General features: G+C 43.0%; 1 protein-coding gene across 1 annotated transcript in view; it reads right to left on the bottom strand.

Moving 5' to 3' along the window:
- LOC106605164 (DNA repair protein XRCC1) overlaps positions 1-17,072 on the bottom strand; it is a 36,104-nt gene that overhangs the window by 15,807 nt on the left and 3,225 nt on the right. The window contains exons 3-8 of the mRNA XM_014200540.2: positions 16,709-16,816; positions 16,364-16,522; positions 12,930-13,007; positions 1,269-1,392; positions 968-1,074; positions 51-210 (exon numbers count right to left, since the gene is read on the bottom strand). Coding sequence (XP_014056015.1) covers positions 51-210; positions 968-1,074; positions 1,269-1,392; positions 12,930-13,007; positions 16,364-16,522; positions 16,709-16,816 — 736 coding nt within the window. The remainder of the gene's footprint in view (positions 1-50; positions 211-967; positions 1,075-1,268; positions 1,393-12,929; positions 13,008-16,363; positions 16,523-16,708; positions 16,817-17,072) is intronic.

Raw genomic sequence — 17,072 nt, 5'->3', positions numbered from 1 at the left:
GTGAGTGGCTGGCTGGATGGATGGCTGACTGACTTGCAGGGTGTCTTTACCTTTGGGGCTGGGAGTACTGGCTGTGCTGGGTTTGGCCTTGGGTTTGGGGGTGGTAGTTCCCCGTTCAGGAGAGCCCATAGGGCTGGGTTTCTTTGAGGGGGGCGGAGCGAGGGCAGTCTGGCGCTCTTTAGTGAACTCAAACTTCCTCTTCACTGCTGCCTAGGAAAAAGGAGAGAGGATAGATAAAGCAATTTGTCCTTATGGTAAAACCATGAGAAATACATACTCAAAGAGCAAAGCAGTTGAGAACACTCACTTTTCAATAAGAAAACAAGAGATTTAGAAAGAAAACTGCTTATAATTTCTAAAAGTGGGATAACTGACAAAAACGAGCAGATAAAACAAACAAGCAAACAAATGCAGGCCCTAATTATGTTTACACTTATGTAAATGAATGTGTAAGTGAGTAACATCGCCTCTCGTTTGAAAGAATGATCCATCTCTGAGCCTCTGGAAAAATTTACCACAAGCAAACATATGCCTCCATACTGTCATCTCTTTTCACTATCAATGATTTACAATGTTTACATTAAATCTATACTACATTAGCTACGAGGGCGCAGTCTACCGAACACAGCCGCAGGGCTAAAAAACCCTATTTTTAAAGAAATCAATATGTTGTCTGCCTCTCAAATGGCACCCTATTCCCTATATTGTGCACTACATTTGACCAAGGCCCATAAGGCGCTTGGCAAAACTAGTGCACTATATAGGAACAGAATAAGGTGCCATTTGGGACATAACTAGTATCATAGCCTGGAGATTCAGGTCAGTCCGCACTAGCCTGGAAGGACTTAATGAATGATTCTGGTCTTAGAGAAGCCAATGATGCATCACTATGGGCTCTGATCAAAAGTAGTGCCCTATATAGGGATTACGGTGCAATTTGGGACGCAGTCCAAGCCTTGGTCCTTACCTGTGTTGGGGGAGAGTTGGAGGACGGTGGGGCTGAGGAGTGGCCAGACCCTGATCCAGACTGCAGGGCGGCAGCTGCATAGCTGAGCTTCTCAGTCTGTGGCGAAACTGTGGGGGGTAGAAGAGGTGACGAGACAGAGAGAGAAGTTGGGAAATATTGTTTCACATTTCTCACCCCACCAGCAGACCCTATGGTGCTTTTCGCTCACGGAGCTCAATCACACCACATCAATGCGCACTAATAAACATGCAATCTGAAATTAGCTGTAACTAGGCCTTTAGCTTGAGTACAGTAGTAGTACCCTTGAGCGCTGGGCTGGCTTTGGAGGTGCTCTCTCTGTTGAAGAAGAGGCTGCCTGGCTGTAGACTGGGACAAGCCAAGGGGGACTCATCCTTCACCCGGAACTGGCCCAGCTTGGTCAACTTCTATCAGGGGGCAAGAAAGACAGTGTTGTGAGAGAGTCTGATCAGTCAGTCATGTTAGGAAAGCACAGGACAGTGCACATAAACAGAATTTTTCATGGTATAAATTCCAGTTCACTCAAATCAAATAAAGTTAAGCAAAAAAGTTGTCTACTCTCTAGATGAGTCCACAGTCTAGCCCATCTGTTGTGTGGATCCAGCTATATGCCTAAATCCCAAATGAATGGGAAAGACAAGCACCATGTAATAAAGAAATAAAACAGTGCCCATTAATTTGCGGATGAAGCATATTACTGGATCTGCGCAACAGACACTAGACTGGGCTAGACTATGGCATATGGACAATGCATTCAGTCTAATCTAATCAGACCTCAACCTTAAATAAGCCTTAATCTAAAATTGAATTTTTGAATTGTATTCCTCAATCTATACACAATACCTCAACAAAGTGAAAAACAGATTTGAATTTTTTGCATACTTATTAAAAATAAAAAACAAATACCCTATTTACATAAGTATTCAGACCCTTTCTAAATACTTGAAACTGAGTTCAGGTGCATCCTGTTTCCATTGTGATCGTCCTTGAGATTTATTTACAACTTGCAGTCCAACTGCGGTAAATACAATTGATTGGACATGATTTGGTAAGGCACACACCTAGTCTATATAGGTGTGTGCATGTCAGAGCAAAAACCAAACCATGACGTCAAAGGAATTGCCGTAGAGCTCCGAGACAGGATTGTGTCAGGATTGTGTTTGCAGCATTAAAGGTCCCCAAGAACACAGTGGCCTCCATCATTCTTAAACTAGATTAGTTTGGAACCACCAGATTATTCCTGGGCTGGCTGCAGGGCCAAACTGATCATTCGGGGGAGAAGGGCCTTGGTCAGGGAGGTGACCAAGAACCCGATGTTCATTCTGACCGAGCTCCAGATTTCCTCTGTGGAGATGGGAGAACCTTCCAGATGGACAACCATCTCTGCAGCACTCCACCAATCAGGCCTTTATGGTAGAGCATCCAGACGGAAGCCACTCCTCAGTAAAAGGCACAACAGCCTGCTTGGAGTTTGATTTAAAAAAGAGACACCTAAAGGACTCACAGACCATGAGAAACAAGATTCTCTAGTCTGATGAAACCAAGATTGAACTCTTTGGCCTGAATGCCAAGCGTCACATCTGGAGGAAACCTGGCACCAGTGAAGCATGGTGGTGGCAGTATCATGCTGTGGGGATGGTTTTCAGCTGCAGGGACTGGGAGGCTAGTCAGGATCGAGGGAAAGATGAACGGAGCAAAGTTCAGAGATCCTTGATGAAAACCTGCTCAGGACCTCAGACTTTGGCGAAGATTCACCTTCCAACAGGACAACAACTCTAAGCACTGTCACGACATGGTCCTTTGGGGTGTATATCGTGCCCCCCCCACCACAAGTTTTATGACTTTACGACAGGACATAAATTCCTGGCAGAGACCCTCTCCCCCTGGTCATGCAGAAAGAGAAGTGAAATAAACCTATGTTACAAATAGCTACTCGTTGTTCAACTCCTATTGCCAAAAATTGGAGGAACAAACAATATTTCAATTTTTGAGAAAGTGGGAATGGTCAGTGGGTATTTAAAGAACAATCCGGTCTAAATTGTTTTATTTTGTGACATCAGGAAGGATGGTAGCGCAGAATAACGGTAGCTTTGGAAGTGTACATTTCTCAGTTTTCTACCTCAATGTTGTGTAAAATATATGATTGAATAAGAAACTGTGTGTGAGAAGATGTAATGTCATGTTGGCCTTCTAAACGAGACACTTGTTTAGTTATAAAGTTAACTAGTCAGTGGCCACACCCCTGTGAGCCCAGACATTACATCAGGCATCATAGAATTGCCCCTTTTTCCACAGAGCATAAAACCCACTTCATACAAAATATACAGTTGAAGTCGGAGGTTTACAAACACCTTTGCCAAATATACTGCTCAAAAAAATAAAGGGAACACTTAAACAACACATCCTAGATCTGAATGAAATAAATAATCTTATTAAATCCTTTTTTCTTTACATAGTTGAATGTGCTGACAACAAAAACACACAAAAATAATCAATGGAAATCCAATATATCAACCCATGGAGGTCTGGATTTGGAGTCACACTCAAAATTAAAGTGGAAAACCACACTACAGGCTGATCCAACTTTGTTGTAATGTCCTTAAAACAAGTCAAAATGAGGCTCAGTAGTGTGTGTGGCCTCCACGTGCCTGTATGACCTCCCTACAATGCCTGGGCATGCTCCTGATGAGGTGGCGGATGGTCTCCTTAAGGATCTCCTCCCAGACCTAGACTAAAGCATCCGCCAACTCCTGGACAGTCTGTGGTGCAACGTGGCGTTGGTGGATGGAGCGAGACATGATGTCCCAGATGTGCTCAATTGGATTCAGGTCTGGGGAACGGGCGGGCCAGTCCATAGCATCAATGCCTTCCTCTTGCAGGAACTGCTGACACACTCCAGCCACATGAGGTCTAGCATTGTCTTGCATTAGGAGGAACCCAGGGCCAACCGCACCAGCATATGGTCTCACAAGGGGTCTGAGGATCTCATCTCGGTACCTAATGGCAGTCAGGCTACGTCTGGCGAGCACATGGAGGGCTGTGCGGCCCCCCAAAGAAATGCCACCCCACACCATGACTGACCCACCGCCAAACCGGTCATGCTGGAGGATGTTGCAGGCAGCAGAACATTCTCCACGGCGTCTCCAGACTCTGTCACGTCTGTCACGTGCTCAGTGTGAATCTGCTTTCATCTGTGAAGAGCACAGGGCGCCAGTGGCGAATTTGCCAATTTTGGTGTTCTCTGGCAAATGCCAAACGTCCTGCACGGTGTTGGGCTGTAAGCACAACCCCCACCTGTGGACGTCGGGCCCTCATACCACCTTCATGGAGTCTGTTTCTGACCGTTTGAGCAGACACATGCACATTTGTGGCCTGCTGGAGGTCATTTTGCAGGGCTCTGGCAGTGCTTCTCCTACTCCTCCTTGCACAAAGGCGGAGGTAGCGGTCCTGCTGCTGGGTTGTTGCCCTCCTACGGCCTCCTCCACGTCTCCTGATGTACTGGCCTGTCTCCTGGTAGCGCCTCCATGCTCTGGACACTACGCTGACAGACACAGCAAACCTTCTTGCCACAGCTCGCATTGATGTGCCATCCTGGATGAGCTGCACTACCTGAGCCAGGTAGTGCAGTCTCATGCTACCACTAGAGTGAAAGCACCGCCAGCATTCAAAAGTGACCAAAACATCAGCCAGGAAGCATAGGAACTGAGAAGTGGTCTGTGGTCCCCACCTGCAGAACCACTTCTTTATTGGGGTTGTCTTGCTAATTGCCTATAATTTCCACCTGTTGTCTATTCCATTTGCACAACAGCATGTGAACTTTATTGTCAATCAGTGTTGCTTCCTAAGTGGACAGTTTGATTTCACAGAAGTGTGATTGACTTGGAGTTACATTGTGTTGTTTAAGTGTTCCCTTTATTTTTTTGAGCAGTGTATATTTAAACTCAGTTTTTCACAATTCCTCACATTTAATCCTAGTACAAAGTTAGGATCACCACTTTATTTTAAGAATGTGAAATGTCAGAATAATAATAGAGAGAATGATTTATTTCAGCTTTTATTTCTTTCATCACATTCCCAGTGGGTCACAAGTTTACATGCTACCAAATACTAATCGAGTGTATTGCCTTTAAATTGTTTAACTTGGGTCAAACGTTTCGGGTAGCCTTCCACAAGCTTCCCACAATAAGTTGGGTGAATTTTGGCCCATTCCTCCTGACGGAGCTGGTGTAACTGAGTCAGGTTTATAGGCCTCCCTGCTCGCACACACCTTTTCAGTTCTGCCCATAAATGTTCTATTGGATTGAGGCCAGGGCTTTGTGATGGCCACTCCAATACCTTGACTTTGTTGTCCTTAAGCCATTTTACCACAACTTTGGAAGAATAATTGGGGTCATTGTCCATTTGGAAGACCCATTTGCGACCAAGCTTTAACTTCCTGATTGATGTCTTGAGATGTTGCTTCAAAATATCCACATCATTTTCCACCCTCATCATGCCATCTATTTTGTGAAGTGCACCAGTCCCTCCTGCAGCAAAGCACCCCCACAACATGATGCTGCCACCCCTGTGCTTCACGGTTGAGATGGTGTTCTCCGGATTGCAAGCCTCCCGCTTTTTCCTCCAAACATAACGATGGTCATTATGGCCAAACAGTTCTATTTTTGTTTCATCAGACCAGAAGACATTTCTCCAAAAAGTACAATCTCTGTCCCCATGTGCAGTTACAAACCATAGTCTGGCTTTTTTATGACGGTTTTGGAGCAGTGGCTTCTTCCTTGCTGAGCGGCCTTTCAGGTTATGTCGATATAGGACTTGTTTTACTGTGGATATAGATACTTTTGTACCAGTTTCCTCCAGCATCTTCACAAGGTCCTTTGCTCGTTGTTCTGGGATTGATTTGCACTTTTCGCACGAAAGTACGTTCATTTCTAGGAGACAGAACGCGTCTCCTTCCTGAGCAGTATTGACGGCTGCGTGGTCCCATGGTGTTTATACTTGCGTACTATTGTTTGTACAGATGAACATGATACCTTCAGGTGTTTGGAAACTGCTCCCAAGGATGAACCAGATTTGTGGAGGTCTACAATTTGTTTCCTGAGGTCTTGGCTGATTTCTTTAGATTTTCCCATGATGTCAAGCAAAGAGGCACTGAGTTTAAAGGTAGGCCATGAAATACATCCACAGGTACACCTCCAATTGTCAATTAGCCTATCAGAAGCTTCTAAAGCCATGACATTTTCTGGATTTCTCTCAAGCTGTTTAAAAGGCACAGTCAACTTAGTGTATGTAAACTTCTGACCCACTGGAATTGTGATACAGCGAATTATAAGTGAAAAAATCTGTCTGTAAACAATTTTTGGAAAAATTACTTGGGTCATGCACAAAGTAGATGTCCTAACCGACTTGCCAAAACTATAGTTTGTTAACAACACATTTGTGGAGTGGTTGAAAAACAAGTTTTAATGACTCCAACCTAAGTGTATCTAAACTCCGACTTCAACTGTAAATTATGTCAGAGAACGCCGGGACAGAGTCCCCACGTTGGAATGGCAACAATTCTATAGGCAACGGAGACCATACAGCTGTAGTTTTGGCTACATGGCTAGAAATGGTTCAACTCTGAGACTATCGATTCACTAAAGAAGGAGCAAATTCTAGATGACACTAATTACTAGTCTGCAACAAGAAATTTTGTAACCTAGAAAGAGTATACCGACAACCGCCGAAGCATCTATTCTATGAGAACATTTCCGAATTGTACTCTGAAGTATCCATTTTAACCACCAACAACCATGAAAGACATTGTGACTTCTGGAAAAGTTAACCAGAGACTATGATGAACTCGACAGGACAATCGAGTGTTTTCAACGGAAAGACAACAACGACATACAAGCGTAAATATGTACATTGCTATTTCTTTCAGAATGAGTGGACGTTCATGTGCAAAGTATTAACATGTCCATGAGTACAATTATCCACTATGTGTAGTGAATCCATTTCGTCTTTCCCGCTCTCTCAGTCCCCACCCTTTTCCTTTGTTTTCCAAGCAGTCATATCGGCTTCGTCCGCTAGGGACTTTTTCTTTGTCTCATGTAGTAACCCAAATATCTACTGTTTGTTTGTTATGTAATTCTGTGTGATTATTTAGTTAGTAAATAAATAATTAAGCTGAATAATTAAGCTGAATTTAGAGATAAATGGGAGGCTATTCTCAACAAGTGTTCTTTTGACCTAATGCTACTTCTAATAGAAGAATCTAAAAAGGACAGACAAGTAGTCCAAACAGAAATTGAAGTAGTAAAAAAGAAAATCACAGAACACAGTGACAATTCCAACAAAGCACAATGTGATGAGATCTTGAAAGAGAAAGTAGACACATTCACTCTGACATTGAAGCAAGACAAGCTAAGAAAATTTAGAAGAGATGAAGTAGACTACAGAGATGGCAAGGTCTTTTCCTGGAGAAAACCAATGCGCAAGAATTCAGAATCACATCTGCAGAGGAGGAAGCCTAGATCTGTCTCTTTCAACCTTACAAGCAGTGACGATGAGGATCACCCCAGACACTCAGAGGCCAGCTCCTCCCAAGATTTTTTAGATCAGGAAGAGGAGACACGCAGGTACCTCAACAGGAGAGGGAGAGGACGCGCAAGAGGCCAACACGGAGGGGGAGGAATAAATCAAGACTATCCAACCACATGGAGCAGGACCAGAACAAGGCTGTGATCAACATTTCTGGAGAACCTCTTTCTGATGATTGCGTAAGGGTATTGTCTAAAGGACTGTCCTTTGCCCCCACATACTCAACTAATGAATTTAATAGAAAGATTGACATATTTCGCTTCTACAGGAATCTACATCTGAAAGCCTGGTATAAGCAAAACATCTCTCCAACTACAGATGCCAGTGTCTCAGGTCAGGCAGTTTCTGTTCACTCAAAAACACCTTTTAAGCCCAAGTCCACCTTCTGTCCCATCGTCCAGAATGCCACACTAAAAATATTTGCCAAGAAGGTGAATTTTGATGTGGAGAATCTATTTAAGGGTAAAATTGACTCCAACCAAACACGACATAACCTTTCTAAGACAGAGAGGGATGCAGTGGAATCATTGTCCAAAAATGAACGGGTTGTGGTTAAAAAAGCAGACAAAAGGTGGCGCTACAGTAGTGTGGAGTAAAGACAAATATGTGACAGAAGCCTACCGTCAATTAGACAATGATGAATTGTACCAATCTTACCTTCAACCCTACAGAGGACCTAAAAACTGAATTGAAAGGGATCCTCACAGAAGCTAAGGAGAATGGCTACATTTCAGACAATGAGTTCAAATTTCTTTTCAATGGCAGTCCACATATGGCTTCTTTTTACCTTCTTCCAAAAGTCCACAAAAATCTTGAAAATCCCCCAGGCAGGCCAGTCATTAGTGGTAATGAAAGTCTGACAGAACCCATCTCTAAGTACATTGATTACTTTATTAAGCCTTTTCTGACGTCACTCCCAGCCTATCTTCAAGATACCACAGATGTGTTGAACAAAATTAAGGAATTGAATAATATAGGTACAGCTTCCATTTTAGTCACCATGGATGTGGAGTCTCTATACACCACCATTGAATATGAACAAGGTTTGGCAGCTCTGCACAATTTCTTGAGTACCCGACCTGAAACTGAGATGCCTCCTACAGAATTTGTCGTCTCACTGACTGAATGGACTCTTAATCATAACATTTTTATCTTTCAGGACCGTATTTTTAAACAGGTCAAAGGATGTGCCATGGGAGCTTGCTACAGCCCTTCCTACGCTGGTTTGTACTTGGGTAAATGGGAAAATGACTTCATTTTGGATCCTTCTAATAACCATTTCTTTGACCGGATTATATGGTGGGGACGCTATATTGATGATGTTTGCCTTTTTTGGTCCGGCTCAGAAGATGAACTTATTTCCTTCCACCAATACCTTAACAGCATTAACCCTAACATCAAACTAACTATGGCGTACAGCAAGGATAACGTTCATTTTTTGGACCTCGACATCAGTAAAAATGACAAAGGTTGTTTGCACACATCAATTTTTAGGAAGCCTACAGATGGGAATACCATTCTGAGGGCAGACAGCTTTCACCCCAAAAGGCTAAAAGAGAATATTCCATATGGCCAATTCCAAAGAGTCCGCAGAATTTGCGATCAGGAAACAGACTATAGTGTCAAATCTGCTGAATTGGAGAATCGATTCTTGAAATCGGGGCTACAGCGTTCAGGTCCTGAAAGATGCAGGTATAAGGGCTGGATTACTTGACAGAGAGAACTTGTTGCGAAGGGGAGTGCCTCGTGATGCATCAGAGAGTGTATTTTGTTACAAAATACAGCACTGAAGCAGATAACATTAAAAGAATCATTCAAAATAATTGGGGAATCATCCAAAGTGATACGCTTCTACGCCAAGTCTTTCCTGAGCCACCAGTCATAAGCTCTAAGAGATGTCCTACCCTAAAGGACAAATTAGTCCACAGTTATCTTCCGGGTGACTCTCAAAAAAACTTGGCTTGGTCACAAACCCAAAGGCTCTTTTAAATGTAACCAGTGCAACCATTGCAGAAATATTGCACAGAAAAAATATTATTTGATACAGCTTCCAAAATGGAGTATTACGTCAAGCATTTCATTAACTGCAAAACCACTCATGTCATCTATAGATTGGAATGTCCACAGTACAAGGTGTTCTACATTGGACGGACAAAGAGACGCCTTCAAGACCGCCGAGCGGAACACAAGTACGCCATACGGGTAGGCAATGACGACTACCCCATGGCAAGGCATTACACGTCCTTACACCATGGCAACCCTGCCTCCCTACAAGCTATGGGTATTGATCATATCCCGGCCTCTATTAGAAAAGGGGACCGTCTTAAACATTTAAACCAAAGGGAACGTTTTTGGATTTACAAACTACAGGCCACTAAATACCCAGGTTTAAATGAAGATATGGATTTCTCACCCTTCCTGTAGGGTTGTGATGGGTCCATTTGTTGTCATCTAGTGGAAATTTTGCTCAATTGCCCTCAGCTATGTTTAGACTCTTGTTGTTCATGTTTTGCTGTGTTCTAGTGTACAATGGGATATATTGCTTTCTTATTCTTGACACTTCTCCCAGCCATATTTAAGGTTAGAACTACCTTTCGAAGTGTTCTGATTCTTCGAGCTTGGAGTTGTATTTTTATGATAACATAGCTACAGTATTTCACTTTAAAGTGTTTATAGTATTGCTTACTAGGTGTGTCCAATCAATCTTGTAACCACTCCCTCTTCAAATTAGGGCTAATTGGAAAAGCTGTTAAAAAGAGAACATTATATTATTTCTTTGTACTCTCTGACGAAGGCCAAGCAGCCGAAATGCGTCGGATTTTTAAAAACATTGTTTCTATTGAACATGCCATACTAATAAAGGCGTTTTATCTATTATATGACGAGTGCCTTGGTCCTCCTTTCTTTTAATATAATTAAGCCAATTTGTATATCGCTGATTCATGATTAAGGCTAGGGTTTGTGCAGATATCCAAAAGTTTGCGACGTTCTGTAATGAGAACTGATGAGGTAATAATAACAATTCATTAATAAGCGACTGTTTTCACATGAAAATATCTAAAAGAGTTATATTCGGGAAATTGGCGCTCTATAAACAACATTTTTCTGTGGTACCCCAACTTCCTAGTTAATCAAAGTTTACATGATTAGTTTAATCACGTAATAACATCTACACAGAGAATTGATTTGATAAATAACAGTCTTCACATTTAATAATAGTCCAGACACGACAGCACACAGCCAAGACAACACAGGAGTGGCTTCAGGACAAGTCTCTGAATGTCCTTGAGAGGCCCAGCCAGAGCGTGGACTTGAACCCGATCGAACATCTCTGGAGAGACCTTAAAATAGCTGTGCAGTGACACTCCATCCAACCTGACAGAGCTTGAGAGGATCTGCAGAGAACAATGGGAGAAACTCCCCAAATACAGGTGTGCCAAACTTGCAGCGTCATACCCACGAAGACTTGAGTTTGTAATAGCTGTCAAAGGTGCTTCAAAGTACTGAGTAAAGGGTTTGAATACTTATGTAAATGTAATATTTCAGTTTTTGTATTTTTATACATTTGCTAAAATGTCTGTTTTCGCTTTGTCATTATGGGGTATCGATTGTGTATATTGATGAGGGGAAAAAACAATTTAATACATTTTAGAATAAGGCTGTAACAAAATGTGGAAAAGTCAAGAGGTCTGAAAACGTTCCAAATGAGGTGTATATGTAAAAGGTCAGAAAACGTATAATTCAACTCGAGTTGAACTCTGCAACCATTTGGGCTTTATAATATTAACTCAGCCAAAAAAAGAAACGTCCTCTCACTGTCAACTGCGTTTATTTTCAGCAAACTTAACATGTGTAAATAGTTGTATGAACATAACAAGATTCAACAGACATTAACTGAACAAGTTCCACAGACATGTGACTAACAGAAATGGAATAATGTGTCCCTGAACAAAGGGGGGGGGTCAAAATCAAAAGTAAGAGTCACTATCTGGTGTGGCCACCAGCTGCATTAAGTACTGCAGTGCATCTTCTCCTCATGGACTGCACCAGATTTGCCAGTTCTTGCTGTGAGATGTTACCCCACTTCCACCAAGGCACCTGCAAGCTCCTGGATATTTCTGTGGGAGAATGGCCCTAGCCCTCACCCTCCGATCCAACAGGTCCCAGACGTGCTCAATGGGATTGAGATCCGGGCTCTTCACTGGCCATGGCAGAACACTGACATTCCTGTCTTGCAGGACATCACGCACAGAACGAACAGTATGGCTGGTGGCATTGTCATGCTGGAGGGTCATGTCAGGATGAGCCTGCAGGAAGGGTACCACATGAGGGAGGAGGATGTCTTCTCTATAACGCACAGCGTTGAGATTGCCTGCAATGACAACAAGCTCCGTCCGATGATGCTGTGACACACCGCCCCAGACCATGACGGACACTCCACCTCCAAATCGATCTCGCTCCAGAGTACAGGCCTCGGTGTAACGCTCATTCCTTCGGCGATAAACGTGAATCCGACCATCACCCCTGGTGAGATAAAACCGCAACTCATCAGTGAAGAGCACTTTTTGCCAGTCCTGTCTGGTCCAGCGACGGTGGGTTTGTGCCCATAGGCAACGTAATTGCCGGTGATGTCTGGTAAGGACCTGCCTTACAACAGGCCTACAAGCCCTCAGTCCAGCCTCTCTCAACCTATTGCGGACAGTCTGAGCACTGATGGAGGGATTGTGCGTTCCTGGTGTAACTCGGGCAGTTGTTGTTGCCATCCTGTACCTGTCCTGCTCGTGTGATGTTCGGATGTACCGATCCTGTGCAGGTGTTGTTACACATGGTCTGCCACTGTGAGGACAATCAGCTGTCTGTCCGGTCTCCCTGTAGCACTGTCTTAGGTGTCTCACAGTACAGACATTGCAATTTATTGCCATGGCCACATCTGCAGTCCTCATGCCTCCTTACAACATGCCTAAGGCACGTTCACGCAGATGAGCAGGGACCCTGGGCATCTTTCTTTTGGTGTTTTTCAGAGTCAGTAGAAAGGCCTCTTTAATGTCCTAAGTTGTGACCTTAATTGCCTACTGTCTGTAAGCTGTTAATGTCTTAACGACCGTTCCACAGGTGCATGTTCATTAACTGTTTATGGTTCATTGAACAAGCATGGGAAACAGTGTTTAAACCCTTTACAATGAAGATCCATGAAGTTATTTGGATTTTTACGAATTATCTTTGAAAGACAGGGTCCTGAAAAAGGGACGTTTCTTTTTTTGCTGAGTTTAGTTATATACTGAATGAGTCTATTGAGTCTTAGTCTCAGTGGAGAGTGGGTTATGTAGAAGAAGGTTAAAGATGGCGGCTGAGCTTCTCTTACCGGTGTTGTTGTGGTTGGTGGATCACTTTTGTCTGGTGGTGAATGGAACTTCACGAAGGCCACTCCGTATGCTATGCTCTGAGGGTGGAAAATGCCATTTGTCGTCATGTCGTTCCAACCTGAATCATTTTCATAAGTGTATACAATAGGAACTGTGCTGAGACTAGGGCTGTGACAGTCACTGAATAACTGTGTAGCTGACGGTTATGGATGAAGACTGTCATCCACATTCATTTTAGGATTTATAAAATGTTTTATAAACTTCATTTTCATGCAGATAAACTTTACCTAATAGCGGGAGTGTTCACTAATGATTCTAAGCAAATATTTTGCTAACGGTGTCTACTAAATGTTATACATCTCCTCTTTCCAACTGTCCTTTGATGTTTGAGCAGCTAATCCCTAGATGCGTGGGGGTGTAGGGTGCTATAGGCTATGGCACTTCAGTAAAAAAGCTTTGATGTGTGGACTTTCTTTTATACAATGCACGTTTTCATTGCTTGCTAGTAAATAAATAAATTGTTATAAAAAATAAAAAAAGTTGGATGTGTCTGACTATTCATTAATTATTCAACAAAGGTCGACAAGGTTGTTCTGGCACCAAGGCCTATAATGCACTAATGTGTCAAATGGACAATGCGCCAATCCTCTCCAACCTGGCATGGTATAACTTGATACGTAATCCTTCCTTAATTTATAGACTAATCAACGCTGATCAGGCCCGTTCCTGGCCGATATGCTGCCCTAGGCGAGACAAAAAAAAATTGCTGCCCCCCTACCGCCCCCAAAGTAGAATAGTAACCTGGGCTATATATACACACAGTGTCGTCCGCAATGCACTTTTATGAATACCCATGTGGTAGCCTACCATTTTTAAAACAATGAATGTAACAATCCCTGTCATTGTTACATTCATTTCTGTTAATGCATGTACTAATCACAGAAATTTACCGTTCTCATTCTCGGAGTAGAAACGTTTGCGGAGATCACAACTTGCTACACTTGTGAGAAATACATTTTGGTTTATTTCATACCATCATATACACACTCCATCTGAGAAATGAGCATGGGGCTGGTTTCTCTGTCCTGTTAATGTTGACGGAGCACGTACGCCTGAGCACTGATAGAAATACACTACATGACCAAAAGTATGTGGACACCTTTTCATTGAACATCTCATTCCAAAATCATGGGCATTAATATGGAGTCGGTCCCCCCTGTGCTGCTATAACAGCCTCCACTCTTCTGGGAAGGCTTTTCACTAGATGTTGGAAATTTTCTGCGGGGACATGCTCTTGTGGCTGAATGGAACATTAGTGAGGTCGTGCGATTAGGCCTGGCTCGCAGTGTGCGTTCCAATTCATCCCAAAGGTGTTCGATGGGGTTGAGGTCAGAGCTCTGTGCAGGCCAGTCAAGTTATTCCACATAAATGTCAACAAACCATTTCTGTATGGACCTCGCTTTGTGCACAGTGACATTGTCATACTGAAACAGGAAAGGGCCTGACCCAAACTGTTGCAACAAAGTTGGAAGCACAGAATCATCTAGAATGTCGTATGCTGTAGCATTAAGATTTCCCTTCACTGGAACTAAAAGGGCCTATCCCGAACATGAAAAACAGCCCCATACCATTACTCCTCCTCCACCAAACTTTACAGATGGCACTATGCATTGGGGCAGGTAGCGTTTACCTGGCATCTGCCAAACCAGGATTCGTCTGTCGGACTGCCAGATGGTGAAGCTTGATTCATCACTCCAGAGAACGCGTTTCCCCTGCCCTAGAGTTCAATGGCGGCGAGCTTTACACCACTCCAGCCGACGCTTGGCATTACACATGGTGATCTTCGGCTTGTGTGCGGCTGCTCGGCCATGGAAACCCATTTCATGAAGCTCCTGACAAACAGTTCTTGTGCTGACATTGCTTCCAGAGGTAGTTTGGAACTCTCTAGTGAGTGTGTCAGCACTCGGTGGTCCTGTTCTGTGAGCTTGTGTGGCCTACCACTTCGCGGCTGAGCCGTTGCTGCTCCTAGACGTTTTCACTTCACAACAACAGCACTTACAGTTGACCAGGGCAGCTCTAGCAGGGCAGATATTTTACGAACTGACTTGTTGGAAAGGTGGCATCCTATGGCGGTGCCACGTTGAAAGTCACTGAGCTCTTCAGTAAGGCCATTCTTCTACCAATGTTTGTCTATGGAGATTGCATGCCTATGGGCATGATTTCATACATCTGTCAGCAACAGGTGTGGCTGAAATAGCTGAATCCTCTCATTTTAAGGGGTGTTCACATACTTTTGCATATATCGTGTACATGTCCTGCTTCTTGTAAATGTCAAATGTAGTAAAGTGCCCAGCTGGGCTTCTCAGTAATTTTTTCTTCGCCTCCCACAGTAGGAAGTCAACAAAGTATATATAAATTAACACAATAACTGTTAGCAAAGGTGTCAGCTAGAGATGACGTGTAGGAGCTTGCAGGGATTGGTAATTTCACATAATGTCAACTTTGAAATTAGAGAGTAAATAGAGCCGAATATATTGATAAAAGTCCAAGAGAGATTTAAATGGTTATCAAAACGTCACGCCAGGGTAAGCCTACACGAAACACAGCCATTTTTTAAGTGTTTATAAAAAACCCAATGGGAAAAATGAATGGTGCAAAAACGATTGGAACAATTTCCCTGTTTGACCCCAAGTTTTTATGGGTAATATGGACACCTCCACTGTGGTGCTCAATAGGGCTATATAACCATTCAGAATGTTTCCTAAAGCACCCTGTCTGGACTCCATCTCTTTAATAAAAATCAAACACTCCTGTCATGATGTAATCTTGTAAAGGCCTATTTTCAGTAGCTTAGGCTACATTATTTCTCTCATTACAGCGTAATCTCTTTGAAAAACAAATGCCAATGCCATCGAATGACAGCAGCACGGACTGTGACGTTATGCGACTATTTTGGGGGAAAGTGGTAGAAAACCCACCGGACTTCATTTCAATGATTTTGTGTTGAAATAGGATCTGTATAGAATTTCTTTATATGCAAGAAAAACCAACAGAAAAGGACATACGTCTTTATTTTGACTCCATTAATAAGTAATAAACTGAATAATAATTAAATGCCATGATAATAATTAAGTGTAATCGCTTTTTTCAAATAGGTTTTATTAAGAAGCAACCCCCCCTGGTTATGTCAGTGACTTGGCCTGGCCAATTACCGTAACCTCAAATTCCAAGACCAAGACACTGAATGTAAGAGATGCCAAAGGAAAACAAAAGTGGACGTTTCTTATTGGACAAGTGTAGTTAGTCCCACCCTGTTTCCATCCGTTTGCTGCCTAATGAATACGACCCTGGTTTACATTGATTTAGGTGGCATCACATACACACACAATGCTCTCTGTCCACTAATGTTCTCACTTAGTGCTGTGCAGCTCACCTTGTTGTACGGCTGGCTACACACAATCTTCACGCGGTCCCACTTCTCCTGGGCGTGTGCCTTCACCAGCTGGTTAGGGCCAAAGAAGCGCACGCGGTTGATGTTGGTGCCGTTACGGCTCTCCATGGGGGACATGAAGGAGGACGTGACCAGCAGAACCTGGGAGAGACCGTGAGAAGTTCTCTTAGGAATTAAGCAGCACACTATACCTGATGGTTGTAAAGCCACAACTATGCATTGTCCATAATAAGAGGCAGAGACTAGTACCTTCACTCAGTGCATTCAGTGTGGTAGATATCAGCGAGGTATACAGGTACTACAATATACAGTAAGGGGGTGGCATACCTCATAGTCCTGGTCTTTGACAGAGGTTGAGTGTCCCACCAGAACCTCGATAAAAGCAGACCCTTCATTTCCTATGTCTATGCTGTACACCTGCTCTTCTTTCTCAAACTAAAACGATGGGGGAAAGAGCATAGGTTATTTAGGGCAAACTAGGAAAAAACAAACAGGGCAATGCAGTGTTATAATACATACAGTGCCTTCAGAAAAGTATTCATACCCCGACTTATTCCATATTTTATTGTGTTACAGCCTGAATTCAAAATGGATTACATAGATGTATTTTCACATCCAACTACACACAATAACCCATAATGACAAAGTGAAAACATGTTTTTAGAAATGTTTGCAAATGTATTGAAAATTA

Source organism: Salmo salar, chromosome ssa05 (assembly GCF_905237065.1).
Source record: "Salmo salar chromosome ssa05, Ssal_v3.1, whole genome shotgun sequence".
In the NCBI taxonomy this organism is placed as follows: domain Eukaryota; kingdom Metazoa; phylum Chordata; class Actinopteri; order Salmoniformes; family Salmonidae; genus Salmo; species Salmo salar.
Note: the sequence above shows the minus strand (reverse complement) of the source record. Positions and strands in the feature narration are given on the sequence as shown.